Source organism: Hordeum vulgare, chromosome 2H (genome assembly GCF_904849725.1).
Source record: "Hordeum vulgare subsp. vulgare chromosome 2H, MorexV3_pseudomolecules_assembly, whole genome shotgun sequence".
Lineage (NCBI taxonomy): Eukaryota > Viridiplantae > Streptophyta > Magnoliopsida > Poales > Poaceae > Hordeum > Hordeum vulgare.
The window spans coordinates 614,815,981-614,839,200 of record NC_058519.1 but is presented as its reverse complement, the minus strand read 5'-3'; the positions used below and the strand labels follow the sequence as shown (position 1 = coordinate 614,839,200).

General features: G+C 44.8%; 2 protein-coding genes across 2 annotated transcripts; both read right to left on the bottom strand.

The window, feature by feature from the left end:
• Window positions 1-11,246: 11,246 nt before the first annotated feature.
• Window positions 11,247-13,228, bottom strand: LOC123430810 (F-box protein PP2-B10-like). The gene is made up of 3 exons (XM_045114649.1): window positions 12,883-13,228; window positions 12,669-12,787; window positions 11,247-11,820 (listed from the first exon to the last, which is right to left on the bottom strand). The coding sequence occupies exons 1-3, from the start codon at window positions 13,147-13,149 to the stop codon at window positions 11,418-11,420; spliced, it is 789 nt and encodes a 262-aa protein (XP_044970584.1). The 5' UTR covers window positions 13,150-13,228; the 3' UTR covers window positions 11,247-11,417.
• Window positions 13,229-17,915: 4,687 nt separating this feature from the next.
• Window positions 17,916-20,487, bottom strand: LOC123427832 (probable prefoldin subunit 2). The gene is made up of 2 exons (XM_045111969.1): window positions 20,367-20,487; window positions 17,916-18,679 (listed from the first exon to the last, which is right to left on the bottom strand). The coding sequence occupies exon 2, from the start codon at window positions 18,647-18,649 to the stop codon at window positions 18,209-18,211; it is 441 nt and encodes a 146-aa protein (XP_044967904.1). The 5' UTR covers window positions 18,650-18,679; window positions 20,367-20,487; the 3' UTR covers window positions 17,916-18,208.
• Between the last annotated feature and the right edge of the window lie 2,733 nt (window positions 20,488-23,220).

Sequence of the window (23,220 nt, the reverse complement as noted above, 5' to 3'; positions counted from 1 at the left end):
CTAGAAACAATTATATTACCTCCTCATGGCCCTGATGATAGCCTTTGGTCGCGGCCGGGAGCCTTGTTGCTTGTTATTCTTGACGTGACCCCTCCCTCGGGACAAACTATATATACCAAGGAAGACCAGTTAGCTAGCTAGAAGCAACATTAGCATATATACATACAGGGGACTGGTTACTACTGAAGGCGCCGTGACTGAAGTCTCGAGACGAGAGTAATAAGTAGGAGTCGGGCAGTGCGGTCAGGTCGACGTGGCCGGGGCGACGGCGTCGGCGAAGCGGGGGTGCGCGACGAGGAAGTCGCGGAGGAGGGTGGCGGTGGCGGCAGGTGGAGCTCCAGGTAGGCGATGGCGTCCGCCCAGCGGCCCCGCTCCACGAGATCACGCAGGTGGCGCAGGCTCATGTGCACGCCGGTCTTCCGCGTCACCCTGCACGCACGACGGAGTCGCATGCATAGATCGGCGTCAGGAAGGAAGGAAGGAAGGATCTCGCTGCCTATTGAGGATGAGGTCGATCTCGCTTAATTACGTACTCGCCGTAGGCGCCATGGAAGCCATGATGCCGTAGGACGGCGAGGAGTCGCCGGTGACGTACGGAGCCGCTCCACGCCGGGATGGTACACCGAGCCGGCGCAGGGCTTCTCGGCAGCCTCGACCTTGGAGGGATCCATCACGACGACGATGGAGGCAGGCAGCGATGGCGATTTGGTGCTTGGGGTTTCGGGACAGGGAAGGGAAGCGGCAACGGGTGGCGGATGGTATGTACTATATTGACTGCGGCCTGATGCGGGCCCCACTTCGTTCGACTTCTCTTGTTTCCGCCCTGACTTGTTTCCCGACCTCTCTTCGTTCGCTTTCTCTTTTCTCGTTCGTTCACTTCCTTCGATTTCTCTTGTTTCCGCCCTGACTCCTTTTTTTTTTTTTTTTTTTTTTTTGCGAGGGCGCCCTGACTCCTTCTCACAGTCTCGCGCTGGTTTCCGCCATCTCTTCGCCGTTTTTCGTTTCTATTTTAGCGGATTCCCTTTCCTCTCTCTCGCTCAAGGATTGTCCACGTGCTACGTACAGTACTATTTTATAAACGATGTGGATGTGATGTGATACAAAATTATACGTAATTAGTAAACGATGTGAATTTCGTTTGGTACAACGCCGGGTCAATCCGGTCCGTTGAAAAATGGTGGATATCCCTGCAAAAAGAAAGAGAGAGAGAAAAGAATGGTTGATATGTAGCTGATTTGGCCACAAAAGTTTGGTGTACTATTTTCTTAGTCATACACTTCCTTTGTTTAGACTCAATTTTGCTAGCCAACGTTTCCCACAAGTCGACTAATTTGGCCACAAAAAATTCCACCACATCACATTTGTCACACAAAAGTATGAAGTGTGGAGGGCAACCAAACATGCCTTGAAACCATTGCATTGTCATTTTCTATCATTTTCTTGGTTTTTAGGTCCAGAATTTCAGTTTTTAATGATTTCAGTTTTTCGCTACCTGTTGGGGCCGGTCGTCGCTTAATTATGTGCTTAGCGTAGGCGCCATGGAAGCCTTGATCCCGTAGGACGGCGAGGAGTCGCCGGTGACGGAGCCGCTCCACGCCGGGATGGTCCACCGAGCCGGAGAGCTTCTCGGCAGCCTCGACCTTGGAGGAATCCATCACGACGATGGAGGCAGGCAGGCAGCGCTGGCGATTTGACGCTTGGGGTTTCGAGACAGGGAAGGATGGGGGCGTATGGTATGCGCTCCTATATTGACCGCGGCCTAATGCGGGCCCCACCTCGTTCTCTCTCAGTCTTCTTTCCGCCCTGGCGCGGGCCCCATTTCCTTCGATTTCTCTTCTTTTCGCCGTGTTTCCGCCCTGAAGCGGGCCCCACTTCGTTCGGTTTCTTTTTCATCCGCCGTGTTTCCGCCCTGAAGCGGGCCCCACTTCGTTCGGTTTCTTTTTCATCCGCCGTGTTTCCGCCTTGACGCGGGCCCCACTTCGTTCGGTTTCTTTTTCAATCGCCGTGTTTCCGCCTTGACGCGGGCCCCACTTCGTTCGGTTTCTTTTTCATCCGCCGTGTTTCCGCCTTGACGCGGGCCCCACTTGGTTCGCTTTCTCTGGTTTCGCGTATTGATCACGTGACCCGCCTGTTTCCGTTAGTTTGGACGAATAAATAATTCCGACTCCAACAAGATTCGAACCTATGACCGCCCGAACAGAGCAAAAGGTGCTGGATAAAATCACTGGTTTGACCTTATAAGTAAACATGAGCACAAAATGAACTTAATCTGAAAATATTTTTGGATCTGACCTTTTTAGAAACGCCAGAGCCCGTGGCGTTGCTGCTTCAAGTAAAAACGCGAGTCTACCTCTCCATTTCTGTTCCAAATTCAAACGACAGTCTACGTTAACGCTGCAGACCACATGCAAAACGCCAAGGCACATTGCGTTGCAGCCTTGAGCATAGCCACGGAGTGAGACATGGCATCTAAGTAGAGTGCAACCCCCGAGTGGCGTAGCCTTGAGCATAGCCATGGAGTGAGACATGGCGTCCAAGTGGAACGTAGCCCGATTATGGCGTAGCCTCGAGCATAGCCTACAAAGGACACATCATGACAAAAATTCCTTTATTGATCAAGATTTACTCGGCATGAGTTTCCTATCAAAATTACAATACCAAGGAACATTAAGGAAAAAAGATTACGAAGGAGTTCAGCATCCGAAGCACGGGGCTCATCATCCTTCTTATGGAGGTTGTAGAGTCAATAAGCTCCATTACTCCACACATTTAAATTTATGGAAGGACCTTCCCATGAGGGGTGGGAGGGCTCGCTTGTGATGCTTTTGTTGATCCGGTCAGAGGACTAGATCGCCTTCTTGAAATGCTCGTTCGAGCAGTTGTCTGCTATGATAGCGTCGGAGGTTTTGCTGGTACATCGTTGATCTCTTAAGAGCTATTTCTCATTCCTTTTCTAAGAGTTCGAGGCCATCTTGTCACGCGGTTGCAGCTTCTTCTTCCGAGTAGAATTCCACCCTAGGGGAATTTTGAAGAAAATCACTTGGTGTAACTACCTTCACACCATGCATACACCATAACGAAAGGGGTGTTATGCATTGGTCTATTAGGAGTTGGTCGCAGGCCCCATAGAACTGATGGTAACTCGATGACCCAGGCTCCTGCTGCATGCTTTAGGTCATGCATGAGGCGCAAATTTAGCCCTTGAAGGACCATTTTGTTTGCCCTTCAACCCGGCCATTAGTCTGGGGATGTGCTACGGAGGCATAATCCACCCGCGTACCTTGTGAGTAGCAAAATGCTTGAAACTCACTCGAATCGAAATCTGTCCCCATTGTCTATGATGATACTATGAGGAACTCCAAATCTTTAAATGATTTTGTTCATGAATTTTGTGGCTGCTGTTGAGTCCAATTTATTGATAGGTTTGCCTTTTATCCATTTAGCGAACCTGTCAACTACCACCAACAAATGTTTGAAGCCACTAACCCCGTTTGAAGTGGTCCAACCATATCGACCCCCAGACCATAAAGGTTCAAGTAAGTGGGATAGTCTTTCGCACAGACGCCGGCTTGTATGTATGATCAGCAAAAAACTGGCATCCAGTGCATTTCTCGATAATTTCTTTGGCACCTTCATGAACATTGATATGCCAAAAGAAGCCTGCTTTGAATGCTTTGGCGACAAGTGCTCGGGAAGACGAGTGATGGCCACATGAGCCCGAGTGAATCTTTTGTAAGATTTGACATCCTTCTTGTGGGAAGATGCAATGTTGTTACACTCAAGTGATGCTTTTCTTATAAAGTTGATCCCCTCTAAGAGTATAAGACCGTTGAACGATCTTTCGGCCTTCGACTTCATTGCGAGGGAGCCCCTGTCTCATCAAATAAGTCACATAAGGTACCACCCACTCGGGAGTGATCACGAAGACTTCTTGAAACAAATGAGTTACAACTGGAATTTCCACCTCAGCACAGTTTGTCGGTACGACTGGCTGTGGGGAATCCTCCTTGAAGGGATCTTCTTTGATAGTGGGATAGTGGAGGTGATAAGAAATACACCTTTGTGAGCTGCTTGGTTCTGAGCTTGGGGGACATGATGGAACTCCAATCCTTCAAAATGCTTCTCAAGGTTCCTGATTGTGTCGCAGTGTGCGGTCATTGTTGGGTAGTGAATGTCCCATTCATTCATTACTTGATTAACTACCTAGTCCGAGTCATCATAGACCATTAACAACCTAATGCCGAGTAAAATGGCCATGTGCAACCCGTATAAAAGGGCTTCCTACACTAGTGGAAAACGGGCCTTTGGCCGGGACCCTTTAGTCCTGGCCTGCCTCTGGGCCGGGACTAAAGGCCCGGCCACGTCGCCCCAATTCTCAATGCCTCCCTCGAGGCTTTAGTCCCAGCCCGTAAGGAGCCTTTAGTCTCGGTTCGTGTCCCAAACCGGGACTAAAGGGCTACGCGGCGGGCAGTGGTGGTGGCAACCGTTCGTATCCCCCTTTAGTCCCGGTTGGTGGCTCAACCCGGGACTAAAGGCCTAACACGTGGCCTGTCGTAGTGGTGGAAACCGTTGGTATACCTCTTTAGTCCCGGTTGGTGGCTCAACCCGGGACTAAAGGCCCAAACGGTTTGCATCCCGCGTCGTTTCGGGCGATGAAAAGCACGAACCGAAGCACAGTCGCCATTTCTCTGTTTCTTCTTCTCTCTCGCTCTCCCTCTCTGTTCTTCTCCTCTCTTCTTCCCTTCTCTTCTTCCACCATGCCAACTCGCTTTCAAAAGGTGCTCGCTCATGGCACGACCATGCTCGATGTCGTGTACACGAACGAGAGCAGGGAGGTGCCGTTTTTTCTTGAACAGTTGAAGGAAAAATGGCTTGACGCCGCAATGGATCATGAGAAGTTCTTGGGGCTTGATATGGAGTACACGGCCGATCAACGCGGTGTTGCCGTCATCCAACTATGCTTCGCACGCCATGTCTTGATCTTCCAATGGGCGAGGTAAGTTTTGAGGCTTTCTTTGATCCAAGATAATGACATTGTAAGTTTATTTGTTTCAATCATAGTTGGTTCCCTTCAAATAGTTGTAGTGAAACAATTTTGATTAGTTGAAGGGGAACACAATCTAATTGGAATAGTGTTCCATAATCTGAAAAATCGTATTAGAATCAACTAGTGTTTAATATGTTCCATTGGAATCATAGTTGGTTCCCTTCAAATAGTTGTAGTGAAACAATTTTGATTAGTTGAAGGGGAACACAATCTGATTGGAATAGTGTTCCATAATCTGAAAAATCGTATTAGAATCAACTAGTGTTTAATATGTTCCATTGGAATCATAGTTGGTTCGCTTCAAATAGTTGTAGTGAAACAATTTTGATTAGTTGAAGGGAACACAATCTGATTGGAATAGTGTTCCACAATCTGAAAAATCTGATTGGTTCAATATGTTCCATTGAAATCATAGTTGTAGTGATACAATTTTATGTGGTGTTCTTTGATCCAAGGTTATGAAAATTGCATATAGCTAGTGATCTCTCTAGGTTCCATTGGATAGCAATATGATATGTCATAGTCATGAAAATTGCATATAGCTAGTGATCTCTCTAGGTTCCATTGGATAGCTATAGTGATCTCTCTAGGTTCCATTGCATATGTTCTATTTGAATCCTAAAGATAATTTTCTCTTTAGTTGTAGTGCAACATGTTTCCTTATTGCAGTAGTATGTAATATTTGTTCCATTTTAATTTGTTTCTGTTGCAGTAGTGACAAGCATTGTCCAGAACTCATGGACTTCCTTCGCAGCGGCATCACTTTTGCTACCGTTGACATAAGGAACGACAAGCTGAAGATGAGGTACAGCTTCGGTATTGAGATACCAACTGGTTGCCTCATTGATCTCCAAACGGTATTCAGGCTTCGACATGTCAGGACTTCGATGGCTCATATGGCAGTTGCCTTGATCGACGAGGAATATGGTGATATGAAGACCAGTTTCCCAAAGTCTCAGCACAAACTTTGGAAGAAGGCCCCACTTGATCCTATCAACATTGAGTATGCAGCAAAAGATCCATACGTTTCATACGAGTTGTACCGCAAGATTCGAGTCGTCAACTATGGCCAGCGTCACCTCGAGGAAGGTGGACATTCTGATTCAGACGATTCAGACGAGTAGTGTTCTCAACGTCGAACACTTGTATATATATCTATGGTAGCTATTATTATGTACTGTTTGGACTAGTATCATGTACTGCTTGGACCAATTTATATATGTCTAGTTTCTGTTTGTGCCATTATAGTTTCCAAATTTGAATGGTTTAGCCCTTTCTAACTTCATTTGCTACTTTTGAATGGTTTAGCCCTTTCTAACTTCATGGTATCATGCATTTCGACCACATATATATACAAAAAGTCTTCAGTTCAAATAAGTTCAAAAAATGAAATCCCTTTTGTAACAGATCTGTTTTTGATTAAAACAGTCATTTAAAAATGAAAGACCATTAGTCCCACGTGGCGTGCAGCGGAACCACGTGGCGTGCAGCGGAACCACGTGGCGTGCCGCGGAACCACTTTTGTTGTGGGGGTCGCTTTTCCTTCTTCTCCTTGTGCTAGATATTTGTTATGCATTAGGGAAAGAAGGAATAGCGACCATCATCGACGGTCAAAAAATCAGGTGAGGGAGTGTCCACCATACATGAGAGAAGAAGAATGCCGACTGTTGTTGTGGGGGTTGCTTCTCCTTCTTCTCTTTGTGCTAGATATTTGTTATGCACTAGGGGAAGAAGGAGTAGCGACCATCATCGACGGTCGAAAAATCAGGTGAGGGAGTGTCCATCATACATGCTATATGGGTGAAATGATGATAGCATGCCAACTTTCAACATTTTCATAGTTCATTTGTAGTGCTTTTCAATTTCAGGGTCAACTAGCTCAAAAAAAAAAGTAAATGCACGAAGAATACCAAATGAAGTCAGAAATTGTTGAAATTTTGTGATGTGCCTTTGAATGGTGCATTTTGAACACAGAAAAAGTATGGAGTTCAGATAAGTTCAAAAAAATGAAATCCCTTTGTAAGAGATGAGTTCTCGTTCGAAACGCTGATACTTCGAGAGAGATTGTCCGTTTTGTACACGAAGTGCATCCAGTTTTTGCTGTATCCCTCTCAACTTTTTAACACATGCTATGTGGGTGAAATGATGATAGCATGCCAACTTTCAACATTTTCAGAGTTCATTTCTAGTGCTTTTCAATTTCAGGGTCAACTAGCTCAAAAAAAAGTAAATGTACGAAGAATACCAAATGAAGTCAGAAATTGTTGAAATTTTGTGATGTGCCTTTGAATGGTGCATTTTGAACACACAAAAAGTATTGAGTTCAAATAAGTTCAAAAAATGAAATCCCTTTGTAAGAGATGAGTTCTCGTTCGAAACCCTAATACTTCGAGAGAGATTGTCCGTTTTGCACACGAAGTGCATCCAGTTTTTGTCGTAGCCCTCTCAACTTTTTAACACATGCTATGTGGGTGAAATGATGATAGCATGCCAACTTTCAACATTTTCAGAGTTCATTTGTAGTGCTTTTCAATTTCAGGGTCAACTAGCTCAAAAAAAAAAGTAAATGCACGAAGAATACCAAATGAAGTCAGAAATTGTTGAAATTTTGTGATGTGCCTTTGAATGGTGCATTTTGAACACAGAAAAAGTATGGAGTTCAGATAAGTTCAAAAAAATGAAATCCCTTTGTAAGAGATGAGTTCTCGTTCGAAACGCTGATACTTCGAGAGAGATTGTCCGTTTTGTACACGAAGTGCATCCAGTTTTTGCTGTATCCCTCTCAACTTTTTAACACATGCTATGTGGGTGAAATGATGATAGCATGCCAACTTTCAACATTTTCAGAGTTCATTTCTAGTGCTTTTCAATTTCAGGGTCAACTAGCTCAAAAAAAAGTAAATGTACGAAGAATACCAAATGAAGTCAGAAATTGTTGAAATTTTGTGATGTGCCTTTGAATGGTGCATTTTGAACACACAAAAAGTATTGAGTTCAAATAAGTTCAAAAAATGAAATCCCTTTGTAAGAGATGAGTTCTCGTTCGAAACCCTAATACTTCGAGAGAGATTGTCCGTTTTGTACACGAAGTGCATCCAGTTTTTGTCGTAGCCCTCTCAACTTTTTAACACATGCTATGTGGGTGAAATGATGATAGCATGCCAACTTTCAACATTTTCAGAGTTCATTTGTAGTGCTTTTCAATTTCAGGGTCAACTAGCTCAAAAAAAAAATTAAGTTTGAACATACAAAAAGTATGGAGTTCAAATAAGTTCAAAAAATAAGTTCAAATAGTTTGGATAGTCAAAATAATTACTTTTGAAAATTGAAAATAGTTTTGCATTATTTATTCAATTTCAAACACTTTTCATTATCATAGTTTTGTCAAATTCTCAGACGTTCCTCAGCTTGGACAACAGGCCAAACAGTCAATCCCACCCCTCAAGGTGTTAACCGAGAATGTTCCCCCTCCAGTGCAGGGGCAAGATTTTGAAACAGCAAAGGAGTTGGCGGCTGAATGTGGTATCTTGGTTGAAGATTTGCTGGCTTCCCAAGACGACAGGATACCTAAGGCTGTGGTAGCCCCTAAGCCACAGTTTGTCATGGGAGAGCCTTTGGTCAGCAAAGATGATCTCCCAACAAATATGCGTTACTTGCATCAATGGTACTTAAGTGAATCAAAGAATGGGAGAACGATGATCGTGTTGAGTGTCCCACGGAAGTACTACGGCCGCTTCGAAGAAATCCATATCGACTTTGATGAACTCTTCCAGATGTACAATGGCGACGCCCTCGACAAATCGCTTATGAGTTGCTATTGTCTGTAAATTTTTCAATTCGTTGTCTACATATAACTTGTTTAGTTATTTCAATTCATTGTCTATATATAACTTGTACTATATTATGCAGAATGAAGATTCTGGATTGTAAAAGTAAGAACATCCTAAATATTGGGTTTATTGACCCAGATAAAATACATATAGCGACGCTAACTGATAAACCCAAGGAGACGGAGGAAAACCTTCTAAGGTTTCTAATAGATCAAAATTTCAGTGACCACATACTGTTTCCATACAACTTCAGGTGAGGGTCTTTACTCTGTTGTGTCCATTCACTTATAAGTGTAATTGATAAGTTACTGACACACACACACACCCACACACACACACACACACACACACACACACACACACACACACACACACACACACACACACACACATATATATATATATATACACACATGTGCAGCTTCAATTGGATTCTGTTGGACATTCAAATTGATAAGGGAAGAGTTGATGCCTTCGACCCATTATCGAGACCCTTGGAACAGTTCCAAAGCCTGCAGGACATGCTCCAAGGGTAATTTTAATCATTCTTGCGCTCTATCGGTCTCTTTCGATGATTTTCTGATATATCAATTAATGAAAAACTTAGCAAATCATTATTCTTGTCGGGCAGGGTTTGGAAGCGGTTCAAGTGCGTGACTCCCGGTAACTTTTCTGAGAAGCTGACCTTTAGAGCGGCTCAGGTAAGTAGTAGTATGATATACTTCTATTAATTTTCAATACATTTATGATGCTAGATTATTATTTTGATTATATATATTCTATTCTCGTAAAGTGCGACCAGCAGTCACGGGGAACGCATCTATGCGAATACTATGTTTGCGAGACCATTCGCACGTTTACCTCTGAGCTCAAGGATCACAGATTCGACGTAAGCAATGAACATTCACACCTCTATTTTTACCCGTCATTCTTTGTTATCATGATTGATATTCATATTCATCTCCTCTTCTTATATAGCACACGGCCATGAGGACGAAGGTCCTACCAGAGCCACGCGCGATTGCTGTTGCAGAGGAGCTTGCGGGATTTCTGAGGACGGAAGCTATAGATGACAAAGGACGATTTAGTGTAGCTAGGGGCCATTACTGATGTTCGTCCATGTAATCGAATAGACGGGCTCTAGTCCCGATAATTCAGATCTCCATATAATTGTATATATATGCTCGCTTGTAAGATAAGTTAATCTTATATATATATGCATAATTATTTCTATTTAAATTATATGAAAACTAATTCCCGAGCACCAAACGAGGCATCACGTTAATCTCCTGAACACCTAAACCCTAAAACCCAAAAATAATTTCATTCAAAAAAAAACCCAAAAACCAGCAAAATCTGAAAATTTTTAGTCCCGGTCATGGACCGGGACTAAAGGGCCTGCCCCTGGGACGCTACGAGGCGCCCACGTGGAGCACCTTTAGTCCCGGTTTGTAACAGGGCCAAGACTAAAGATTAGGCCTTTAGTCCCGCCCCTTTAGTCCCGGTTGGTGAACCGGGACTAAAGCCCCTTACGGGCCGGGGCTAAAGGCCCCGTCCCCACTAGTGCCACTCGGCTTCGTTGTTGGAAGAAGCAAAGTGGATCTGCAAAACATAATCAAGGCGGTCTCCTCTAGGGGAGATTAAAACTACAATGGTGTCGGAGCCCGACAACATCTTAGACCAGTTAAAGAAGAAGGTTCAACTGTGTGGGAGGTGAGCGATGGGATACATGGCCCATGGGGCAGACAGTACGGGGTCACGCCGGGCAATCCGAGTCGCAAGCTGGATTGTCTGGCCGTTGCAACTCGTCCTGATCAGGGCTTTTGCCGGTGCCAAACGAAGGTAGAGATGCAGGCGGATGGCGTCTTGCATGCCTAAACGAAGGGCTCGCTCCTGGAGTCAAACAGTCCGGTTTCCGAGCCGGACAGTACGGCTTCATCAATTTAGCTTCCGTTGACTCGTGCGTGGTTGCTGGACCAAGGGGAGGATGGTGATCCAGGAGGTTTTTGTCCGGCTACATTAGCCCATCTTCTAATTTCTTGTGTCTCCATTTCCAAGCTTATCTCACGGATGGTGTAGGACTCGCATGAAGCTCATCTCAAACAAATGCATGCATAAGGAAGAAGGGTCAAGTAGTATACTATATCGAACCAATGAGACATGCACAAATACTGGAATTCAGCTTAGTAGGAGTATATGTGATGCGCATATCCCTAGGCAATGGAGCCAAAGCCATGGGGATGATCCTAGGGTGCTCCGCACCAGCACATGGATCAGATCTCTTCGTTAACCCCTAGAGGAATCGATGTAAAACAGAGGGAGGGTAATATTCCTCACTTCATTGACGTTTTTTTTTTTTGAAGATCAAATAAGCAAAGAGATGCATATCCCCATCTATAGAAATAGAATGAACCAAGAGGGCGGTTCAAATCAACACATTACCAACAAATATGATTCCTTAGCTGATTCTCTTATATAATGGATTAAACCGTGGATTCATTCAGTTTAATCCAGGAAGCTCCTCCCTTAACTAGACTGATTTAATTCTTACGCCTTATCTCAATGCCCTGAATGATGAGACCACTCTTCGCATTCAAACGTTTGGTCTCTGCCAGGCCGAAGGACACGTCGCCATCTTCATCCCCCTCACAGACAAACTCACCTAGCTCCAGCTCCATCCAACCATCGCCCCTTCTACGGGGCAGCACTACATCCTCTGCATGGCTTCTTTGCGGGTTAGGTTGGAGGCAGACCTTACGGACAAGGTCGATGCCTCTAACGCTCACCGATGCATCCTGGGGCGAGTCCAGCCCGCAGGTATGGTCGGCCAACTTGTACACTATGAAAGCGGAATAGGCTGAGCCTGCGGACAACATGTTGCTGTGTATCTTGCCACTGATTTCCAGCCAGAAAACGAACTCGAGATGAGGACTCTCAGAGAACCTGGAGTCAAACGCATATACGGTTAGGATTCGTAATGCAGATGCAAACTAAAAAATGGCGTAAGCTGAAGAAAATCATATAGCATCACCCTAGGCAAATTTCTCAAAGGGAAAATTGAGTTGCAAATTTTTGCTGATGATCAAACCGAACTGCTACTTTCTTTCATGACTAGTGACTATTCTGGGTTTTGGCCCACATGGCAGTTCCATACTATCTATCCTGAATCATGGCACTTTCACTTGTATAAGCAACTACTATACAGTACCGCACAAACCAGAAATGTGTTTTAGTGCTCCGGTACGTGAGGCCCTTTTTTGTGAAGATTAATAAAATAAGCATTTTAGAGTCCAAACATTCTGAAAAAATAATCAACATCGTCATATGGATATCTACTGCATATTGTAAAATTTGATGATGAAATACATTAACAAGCGAGCAACACAAAAATGACAAAATCATGGTTTTGAGGACAGTAAACAATGTGTGTAGTGTTCAGATAAGAAAATAACAAGATGAAAACCAAACAATAGCATAGGTCACAGAAAGCCATCTAGCACCGCGTTCAGCCAAATAGTCAAAGGACCAATTAAGTTGGAAACTTTGCTGATGATAAGAACGAAATGCTAGCTTATTTCTTTCATGACTATACAGACGACTGACTATTCTGGGTTTTGGCCCACATATGCTAGTTTATTTCTTGCATGAACCTTCAACCCAACGGAAACTGAACCAGGGAGATAGACTACAACGCAGGAGACCATTGAAATCAACAACTGAATTGCAATTAGAAGAGAATAACTAAGGTTGCAACACATCATCATTCAGCTAAGGGAGTAAAAGTAAGCAACCTGGAGTCGTCGAGAGGGGTCCAGGTCCAGTATTGCGGCGTGTCGCGCCACGCGATTGACAGCTCCGTCGCCGACACCATGTAGCACTTGGCGCCGGTCTCCCTGTCCAGCCACATGCTCTGCAGGATGGGCACCAATTGAACTGATGAGCTAGCGCCTAGCGGCCAACCAAATTTGTTCCAGCGGATGGTTGTTGGGCGCCGTGCGTACGTACCAGTAGTCCGCCTGGGAGTAGGACGGAGCTGCCGGAGAGGCGGAGGAACATGTCCTTCTTCCCGCCCGGCGGCAGCGGCTCTCCATGGGCGGGCGGTGGGAGGTCAGCGAGCGGCGGCAGGAAGCAGGCCCAGACGGCGTCGGAGTCGGCGGCGGCGCGGAAGGCCGGGGAGACCGCCGCGGCGCGGCAGGCGTCGCGCGGCGACGTGCGGGAGAGCGCCGCCGACACGAGCTCCTCCGGCAGGCGCGCGATCTCGCAGGGATCCATCGGCGCCGCGCCTCCTCTTCCTCCGCGGTCGGAAGTACTCCCTTCCTTCGGGAGGCTTAGCGACGAAGCACCGGGGAAGAAATTGATTTGATTAATTCAGGGCGAAGGAAGCTAAGCAAATTATTTTGTACAACTGTCATTAAAAAAGTTATTTTGTACGTACTCCCTCCATCCCTAAATAGTATAACACATTTTAAATGTTTCATTAAAAAACTACATACGAATGCATATAGACATACTTTAAAATATAAATTCACTCAATTTGTTTTGTATGTAGTCCTTTAATAAAATATCTATAAAAACTTATATCTAGGAACGGTTATTTTGTACAACTGGACTCCAGTCCCGTGGAAATGTGGCAGAAATGATTTTTCAAACATGATAAACGTCGGATTTTAAGCATGACCATTAAAATGTTTTTATGACAACTTTAATTTACGAAAGATGGGTAGACATAGTAATTTTCTGGAAAAAAGAAGAACAAGAACAAAGTTATCATGTTTTAACAATTAAAGTTGTCACCTCGTGTCAACTAAAGTTGCTATGAAAAAACTTTGAAATGGCATGCTTAAAATCAAAACGTTCGGGATTTATTAGGTCCCTTTTTTGGATGAAAAAAATGTATTATTCAACTCTTCAAATCCTTACAATCATCAGCAGATAGCACTAAAGAAACTTCTGAGCCAGAGCATAATCAAGTCATGGTTCTTCCTACAGTTCACACAGAATTAGCTAAGTTATCCCTACCCTTATTTTGAATACGAGTTATGAGTAATATAATAATTGTGATGACGGTGTCATACACCGGGGCCTGGTGGAACGCCTACTGGAGTGCCCACGAAGCCCATCCTCGAAGGTGCGCCTGAACAAGAAGATAAACGTCATACAACCCTAGATCACATCTCTCACTCTGTAGAATCCTAGCCTCCATCATCTATATAAGGGGGCTAGGGATCTCTCAAACTCATCTACACCCCTAGAAACAACTCTGGTAGTCATCTCTCACACACCATTATAAATCCCCCGCACGAGCTATCCCATCATTATGAATAACAAACACGAACAATATGTAGGGTATTACTCTACGAAGACCCGAACATGGATAAAAATCCTTGTGTGGCCTTCTCTGTGAGACTTCTAGCTACACGAGGACCCCTATCGAGGGATCTGGTGGTTTTCTGCACCGTAAGTTGGAGCGTCACGCAGGGACGACGTCGAAGATCGGATCTTCCCTAGACCAGCGGTCTCCCACCGGGGGAGAGCCTTACCTTTCGCTCCCTTACCTTCACCCCATACGGGGCATGTCGGGTCGACATCAACCCATTGGCCCATCCTAAGGAGGGTACCGATGATGAGGCACCAGGGGCGGTCTCTTTTCAGTAGGTGGTAATGACGGAGTTGGTGTGTACGGTCGCCGGTCTCTTGAAACCAGTAGAACCCACCACAACGATGACTCACATCATCACAAAGCTCGTATCAACACAAGCCCAACCCACGAAACAACAAGCAGCCGTGCCCTTTTCTCTCACTGCGCCCTCCATAATAACCGAATAACGGCATGGAGCGGGTAGCCCGGAATCCGGACAATCAGAATTCTTTACCCCAGAGACCAGAGGGTCGCGATTCTGAAAGCACACTTGCTCCTTTGGTGGCTTTGCTAATTCATATCAACATACATGTTGTTGGACTAATGGTGTGTGAGAGATGGTGAATGCATAGAAATGTGGATCCCTCAAGCTACTAAAGAACCTTGTTGGCAAAGCTTCAAGAGTCTACATTTTTTGTTTAGTGGTCCAAAATCATATTCAATCCATAGGAAAGCCAATACTATTAAAATAGGATGAGGTTTTGATCATGAGTTGTCTTCTCAAGTCCTTAGAGATGTTGCTCCAAAAAACCTCAAGCACACCCTCACATTCCTATTTGTCAAAACCTCTAAATATAATCTCGGTCCCACGGAATTCATCCTATCCGGACCCACTGAGATACACTTGACAAACCCATTGCCTAAACCCTAGAAACTTGGTATCACCAAGATGACATTCGGTCTCACCGAAGTGCGTGTGTCAACCTTCTGTAACAAATCGACTTCATATCAGAATTTTCAACTAGTTTCAATAGGTGTCATCGAAGTGTGAAAAGTGCTTAGGTCATCACTCATCGGCCCCTCCGAGTTTTTTCATCCGGTCTCACTAAAAAGCTTAAAGTTCAAGACTTTTGTACTGATAGGTCTCACCGAGTGCTTTCACCCGGTCCCACCAAGTAGTGCATAAAGTTGGGTGTAACAACTAAATTCTTGGTGCTGCCTATATATACCCCACCCATTTCACTAGTCTCGGAGAGAGCAACAAGGACGAAGCTAGCATTTCCCATATTCATTTTCTGAGAGAAAATCACCTACACTTGTGATGAAATCAAGGAGATTCCACTCCAACCTTTGATTCTTAATTTCTAGCCTCCCCAAATTGTTTCCCACCAAATCCTTCTCTTACTAACATGCCAAATCTGTGAGATAGTGATCGAGTGCTGATGAGACTATATATTAAGCACAAGAGTAAGGAGCTCATCATCAACAACAACATCTATTAACTTTTAGAAAGTAGTGTCTTCTAGATTGGTTAGGTGTCACTTGGGATCCTCCAAATCTTGTAGAATTGAACAAAGAGTTTGTAAGAGCAAGGAGATCGTCTACTTCACGAGATCTACCCTGAGTGAGGCTAGTCCTTTGTGGATGGAAGCCATGATAACATAGATAAGGTTGCTTCTTCATGAACCCTTTGTGGGTGGATTCCTCTGTGGACTCGTGCAGATGTTACACTTTACGGGTTGAAGTCTCCATCAACATGGACATACAATAGCACCACCTATTGAAACCACGTCAAAAATCAGCGTGTCTTCATTGCGCAGAATCATCTCCAAACTCTACTCCCTTACTTTCTTGCACTTGCATGTTGTCTATTATCCACTGATTATACTCTAGATACACATGCGTAGATTGTATTGCTAGTCACTTAACTTGTGCTAAAATCTGCTTAAGTTTTAAGAAAACTAAAAATTGCACATTTTGCCTTGTTAGTGTCTATTCATCCACCCACCCCCTCCCCCACCCTCTAGACCGATCATTTCGACCACACAATTGATATCAGAGGTTTGGCCTTCATTGCTTTGGTTTAACCACCTCGGAAAAGTATGGATGCGTCTATGATAAGGAGTCAGGGGCGGATCCACAGCTGGTCATGGGGGTACAGATGTACATTCAAACTTTTTAGCCAGAAATTTTTATATACGGTGTATACTTTAATACTTTGAGTGCCTAAATGACCTTTCTCGCTAGTGCCATCTTTGGCAGCAAAAACGGACGAAGCAAGCACGATTTAAACATCAGACTACATACACTTAAGCATGCCATCAGCCAAATAGTTAGCATTTTTCTTGCCCAAAGTCTTCCAATGCTTTGTATACCAACTGTATGATTATATATATGTAGTAAATAATCTTTATTTATTTTGTCATTTCTATAAGATATTGTCATTTTGATGGAAAAAAAATTTGTTACATGGACATTTTAGATACTAGATCAATTTTCTTTGAAAACCCAACATAAAAAAATTTGAACACCAAGTACGAAATCCTAGATCGACCACTGTAAGGAGTGTCAGTTGTAGAGTGTCCTTTCTCAATGGAGAGTGTTAGTTTGCTTGAAAAGATGTAATACTTGTTATATTTGATGATTGAAACTTGAGCAAGTATAATCATACTCCTTACAAACCTTCCATTGATTCCTTGCATATGACTCCAGGTGATGAATTAAACATGCTTCCTAACCTAAGAGCCATCAATCTTATTGGAATGTTCATGCTTGTTCTCACACTAGTCCGTTCAGTCCTGTTTGTCCCGACTTTATCGTCATCAATCCTCCCAATGCCATGCACAAAATTTCCAACTAAACGTGAAATTTTAGAACATATTTTATGTACCATGTGTGTCAACTTCTTTTGTTTCCCCTTATGCTTCCCTGCGTCGATTGTGCGAACGCAGCTCCGCGCCTCTCTCCTCCCTCAAACTATTGCCCATCGCGAGCTTCGCCACGGTGAATCACTCTGCAGCCCACGCTTTCGGCCACGAGAATCGACGAGAATGGAGGACGGGGAGGGGGATCGCTGAATTTGGGGAGGAACCGCCGAAGAAGGTCTCCCGTCTAGCGGTTTCGAAATGCAAGCCGTTCGGTGCAGTCGAGTGGGTGAGGGGAACGGTGGAGGCGTGTTAGCGATGGGGTCGATGGCTGCGTGACCGACCAAGCGGCACCCGACAGCGCGTCGATCTGACCAAGTGGCACCTACAGGGCGCGATCTGGATCGGATGGCGGGCGATGGTCTGCGGGAGCACCAGAAAGTGCAGCTGCATTTTAAGAATTTGGGGTATTACAAAGCCATGATTTTGCTAGCCGCAGTTGTGTTCCTCATCTCAACCGGTCCTCAGATTTATGAATGAGTTGAAAATGAATCACACACGTGTAAACTGTCCCACCAGATAACACAAAGGCCAAACGAGTTAGATGGAAAGCCTGACAAGTCGTATCCAACTATGGTCTTGAAAAATTCATGCGTCTCGTCAGCCAAACAACAAAAGGCATGATTAGGTCCTATCCAATTCTTGATCTAGAAAAATCATGCATCTTCGTTCAAACAAGTCGATTCATCTCATCAAGTGGTATTGCCAACACGTCCTAACATCTCCCTCAAAATAAAAACATCGTAACATTTCAGTGCCGTAAAATTTCGATGAAATTCATCTTGAATCAAAGCATGTCATCAACACAAGGAAAATTCTGAGGCACGGAAACAGAAGGATGACAATTGATAAAGGACGCAGAAGTCTGAGAAAAATCTGTAGTTACCAACAAAGTTCTGATCCAGCACAATCTCTAGTTTTACACACGAGGATTCGGCAGTAACGAGCAATCTGCACCCAGAAACACACAATCACTATGTCAGGTTGACATCTGGTACAGAGTCTTCGATAATGAACTATGCAAGCCTCCTTGTCCTGTCATTCTGCTCTACTGGCCTGCAGGGCCAACAAGAACACCCTGCGCAGAGGCTTCCTTCATGCTGCCTTCTTCCTCGGCACTGTTATCGCCCTTCCGGATCCTGATCTTGTACTTGAGCTCAAACTCGGTGATCTCTTTCTTTTTCCTCTCCAGAGCCTCCTTCATGCGAGCGACGACCTCTTCAAGGCCCTCCTTGTTGCGGTTCACGGCAGGCAAGACTTCCTTGATGGTCCTCTCAACCAAGACTCCGCCGATCATTCTGTAGCATCGCCTTGTGGGGTCCAGGGGCTCTATCGCGCCAATCACGAGGGAGTGCTCACTGACTTCCATTTCCAGCTCCGTGATCTTGGTGTAAAGTTGGTTCATTTCAGTGCGCATGTTGGCATAAGTGTTTGCAACTACTTGCTCATTTATGGGTTCTTTGCCGTCTCCACCTGCTCTGCTTGCCATTTTCCTTGTGATGACCTAACAGAAAGAAACCTGCAGAGAAGAAACGAACATTCTTTCTAGAATCAAAACTAGGTAAAAGTACATTCCAGCATTAAAGTAACCGAGTGATAGTGTCTCAAGAGATAATTTTTCAGGAAGCCGAGAAAACAAATAAAAGCCCTAACACACAAATGACAACAGTCACTGGCTTAACACTCAAAACAGAAATATACTGCTCTGGTAAGAAAACTAAAGGGCATCAAAGGCAAACATATTGCTGAAGCATACCAACAGTGAGCAATCTTGAAAAGTGTATTTAAGCAAACAACCAATGGAGCGTTCCCAGAAATAACACGAGAAAAAGTTGATGTTTGCACAGGAAATAAGTAAAGTATCTAATCATAAGGCCTAATTTGGTTGACGTGATCCCTCAGGGATCCCAGCGTTTTCCCTGGATGGAAAACCACCGCATATGCTTCACCCAGGGTACCCAGCGGCACCATTTGGACTCCCAACTACCACGGGTTTGTCGGCCCCCACCCCATCATTTCAACGGGAGAGAAATCCACTACTGGCAAGGTCGGGAAAGGAAACCTCGAGCTGGTCGCCTCTCCCTGCGGGCTCTGCCCTTCTCCCCCTATATGCCAAATAGACATTCCCCGATGGACTGATATTTCCCTTAGGCCTCGTTTGGTTAAGGGGGATTGGGGAGGTTTTGAGAGGGAGGGATTTTAGGGGATTGGGTGAATCCCTTTGTTCCACCCAATCCTCTCAAATCCCCGGGGTTTTGCTTCCACTAGTCCTCCGAAGAGGGTTTTGAAACACATGAATAGGAAGGGATTGAAGGGGAACGGAGGGGATTGGGCTAAGCAAACCCCTCCTATCAAATGGGCGCCCGAGGATCTGTGGGGTTTCTGGACCCCCCGGGGATTTTCCTCTCAAAACCTCCCCAATCCCCCTTAACCAAACGAGGCCCTAGGGGATCCCTGGTGCTCCTCAAAATTCCTGTTGTGGGTTTGCTACCCAGGTTTTCCCCTACCTTGCAACCAAATCAAGCCTAAACTTTCTACACATTCCATACACGATGCTGCCTATTTGAAAGGTTGCTACAGACGCTATCAACCCGATTCAACCACAAGGCAAGACCCAGCGATTTTGGGCTATTTCATCCACTGAAACTATATAATCACTTCTGCTGTTCTGCGGTTCTGCTTGGCACAATAAATTACGAGAAAACCTGTAACCGCGGCATATAGCAACCCTATCCAGCAGCCAGACACGTTGAGCTTCGGAACCCGATCCAGATCGGGGTCCGAGATCGCTCAGAGTTTGCGCCCCAGTTCGTCTATTTCAGAACATCGGAACGAAATCCTTGTCCCCAAGCGCTAGGATCTTCTGCCTGACAAGGGCGACAGTGGAGATGACCTAGCGGCCCGCCCGTCGCGCAACAGCAAGCCTTACTGCACGCGCGCATCTGAGAGGCCTAGAGAGGGGAGACGCCGATCAGACCAGGGTACGGACCCCTCCTCGTCTCCCCGGAACCGAGCTGCTTGCCGTCAGAGGGGAAGGAAGCAGCGGGCGCGGTAACTTCCCGCCGCGGTCAGAGAGAGGGGGGATATGGACGAGGAGGAGAGTACGGGGCCGTCCACGAGCAGCCGTCCGGCGCTGCCTTCCGGCCCCGATTCGAGTGAAGGAAAAGAAAGAGGAGGCCGAGAGGAGAGAGCGAGGGAGGAATCACCTTCACGCGCGCCGCCGCCGATGCGAAATCTCTCAGCCGCCGCCGCCGCCGCCGCAGCCTCCGTTCTGTTGGTGAGTGAGAGAGCTCTGTTCGCGGGCCGCTAGGTCTGTCTTCGGGCTATTTTCTGGACCCTATTGTTTTTCTCAGCTCAGTATGTTCTTTTCCTCAAAAAAAAAAAATGTTCTTTTTTTTTTTATGAAAGGAGCTCGGTATGTTCTTGCTTTCCTAATGATCACCGGCCAAATCCAGTACTGACAAACAAAGACATAGGAGTTAGGCGTTGCCCTTCCCTTCTCATCATAGCAGTTGCTATGTCAATCAACAAAAGTAGTTGGACCCGTAAAAGAAAAGGACTAGTTGAATGAAGTTAGTACAGTGAGCTTAAGGATCTATTTCTGAGTGTGTCACTGCAGCATGTGAAGGTGGATACGCCGACGACCTTGGATCAAGGACAAGATTCACCTCTGTCAATTGAGCAACCGAAGATTCCTATGGTTGATGATGCGAAAGGAAAGGCATCCGCGATTTCACGATGGATTGTGCTCGGTTTCTCGACTTGTCGATGTGGCTTTTGTATTATGAGTCGTTATTGTCGGTTTTCTCGTCGGGGGTTCCGCTACATTGTACAAGTTTTCAGGATTGTAGTTGTTGTGTGTTAGGAGCATTTGGCGGGCCATCTACGTGGTCATGGTGTTTCGTGTTGACTGAATTTGTATCGGTTTTTGTCCAGCTTTCTGTAAATTAACTAGACAATTCTCTTCTTTTTAATTAATCGATGAGGCAATATTTTTGCCTTCGTTTCAAAAAAAAGGTATAGCGAGCTTACAAAATACCCAGTTTTCTCAACCATCTGAAGTGGTAGTAAAGGATTGCAAGGATTGAGGATGCTCAACTTATATTAACGGTTAGCTGACAAGATCTCGTTTTTATCTGCAAGCTCGATTGCGATCTTCAGAAGCCCGGTACAAGAGGACATTTGCAAATATTTCTTCGTCTTATTGTCCAAGGAATAAAGCAACAAATATGAAAAGAAATTCTTTCATTGGTTTTATGTCTAATCTTTCATTTTACTAGTGATTTTTGTTGATAATCCTTTAAGATTCCTTTGGTCTATATTTTTTTTCTTCTAATATATTGTTTCCGTTTGGTACCCTCTTTTTTCACCAATCAACATTTTTAAATCACCCGCTAGTCTTAAAATGGATGCATTACCTTCATTTTCGTATACAAGGCCACTTCATATTTCTTAAAATGGAGTATTATTTCTAATTCTGCTCATTCTTCATGATGCTCCCTCTTCCTTTGTAACCCCATTCCACAACCCGATTGTGCATTGCTAATCAATTCCTCAAAATCCAACTGCTAGTCTAAAAAAGGACCGTCCACTCGCGACTGCTCCAAGTAACAATTGCTAGGTAGTAGTTGTGGGTACAAATTCGGTACTTCGTGGTGCTAGATGAAAGAATTCAAAAGTACCTAGACAATGAAAAGTAGAGGAGTTGGGTGGCAGTAGTGAAATACAAGAGGATTTTGATTGAAGGTTTTATCATGGGGTTCAAACGGCCCTCATGATAGTGCAAATTGTCCTGCACTCAAATCTAATTCTTGGATTAACAAAAATACTATGAAGTATATGCTATGATCTCAAGGTAGCCAACCAATGAAGAAACAAAAGTAGGTGATCTTGCCACTCAAATATGAGAACTAATTTTCTAAAATAAACTTAACAAAATCTTAGTCCCCTCAATTGGTTTGTCATTAATCACTAAAACTCAATAGAGGTACATAAGATGCGCTTTCAGTTTTCCAATAATGGGTAATATAAAATCAAAAAGGTATCAATTACATACGACCGACATATGCAACACCACATTATTAAGAGTTAGTAAAGGTAGCAGGATGCATCAAATAGTTGAAATGAGAAGAAAAAAAGAGAAGAAAAAAGAGCAACGGTGATCTGCAACAAGTGGCAATACCGACCACTCCTTGACATACATGGATGCAATAATGATTTTCCAAAAGCAATGCCTTCTGGAAAGAAAGAGCGCACAAGCATTGTTTGTTACCAAATCCAACCACTTAAGGTTGGATCATGGTTTTCACCCTGAAGATCAAGTCCGAGCAAAATTCAACCAATGCCTTCAACAAGAGAATAATATGGCACCTTCATTGCTACCACAACCAATTAAGGTTAAACCTAGGGGTCGGTTTCACCTCGGAGTTTGAAAGTAGATACTTGAGAAAGCACCACCAAACACAAAGCCACAATGTGTTGCCGCCTCCATTTGCTAATCCAAAAAACGAATGCTGACGCGCACAAACTTGACGTGGATATTACCAAACAAGAGTTGCTTGTGTAGCCAAGGGCACCCGAGGTCTCACATGGGACACTAATCACATACCATTTGACTAGAGAAGAAGATCAATAGCACCAGCGGAATCCCACATTGGGGACATTCCGTTAACCCGACACCCCATCACAAGTGATAGTGAATGATAGATCTGGGAACAATCATTGGCCTGAGGTGGATCAACCACACGGGCTACTTCACCACAACGACTCACACTACCATGACCCGCCACCGCTCATTCCGCTAGCACTGCGAAAACACCTCGTGTGGACATGAGATGGTCGTTTTAGCCACCAAAAGCCGGGGGACTCCACGCACACATCAGATGGTACCCGCCATGCCGCTTGGAATCCAGATCCGCATATCGAAAAACCATGTCATCAATCTGCGTCACCAAACTGCTACCGAGCACTTCCTCTACCTTGTCACCCCATTGTCATTGATCTCCTCAACGTCCCCTTCACGGCAACCGCGAGGCTTCCCCCGGCACCAACCTCCGGTGG

Excerpts from the sequence above, each read along its gene's own strand:
- LOC123430810 (XM_045114649.1), bottom strand. The coding sequence starts at position 13,149 with ATGGATCCCTGCGAGATCGCGCGCCTGCCGGAGGAGCTCGTGTCGGCG. Across the intron at positions 12,788-12,882 it reads TACTCCCAGGCGGACTACTG|AGCATGTGGCTGGACAGGGA; the intron begins GTACGTACGCAC and ends CCCATCCTGCAG. Across the intron at positions 11,821-12,668 it reads ACCCCTCTCGACGACTCCAG|GTTCTCTGAGAGTCCTCATC; the intron begins GTTGCTTACTTT and ends GTTTGACTCCAG.
- LOC123427832 (XM_045111969.1), bottom strand. The coding sequence starts at position 18,649 with ATGGCAAGCAGAGCAGGTGGAGACGGCAAAGAACCCATAAATGAGCAA.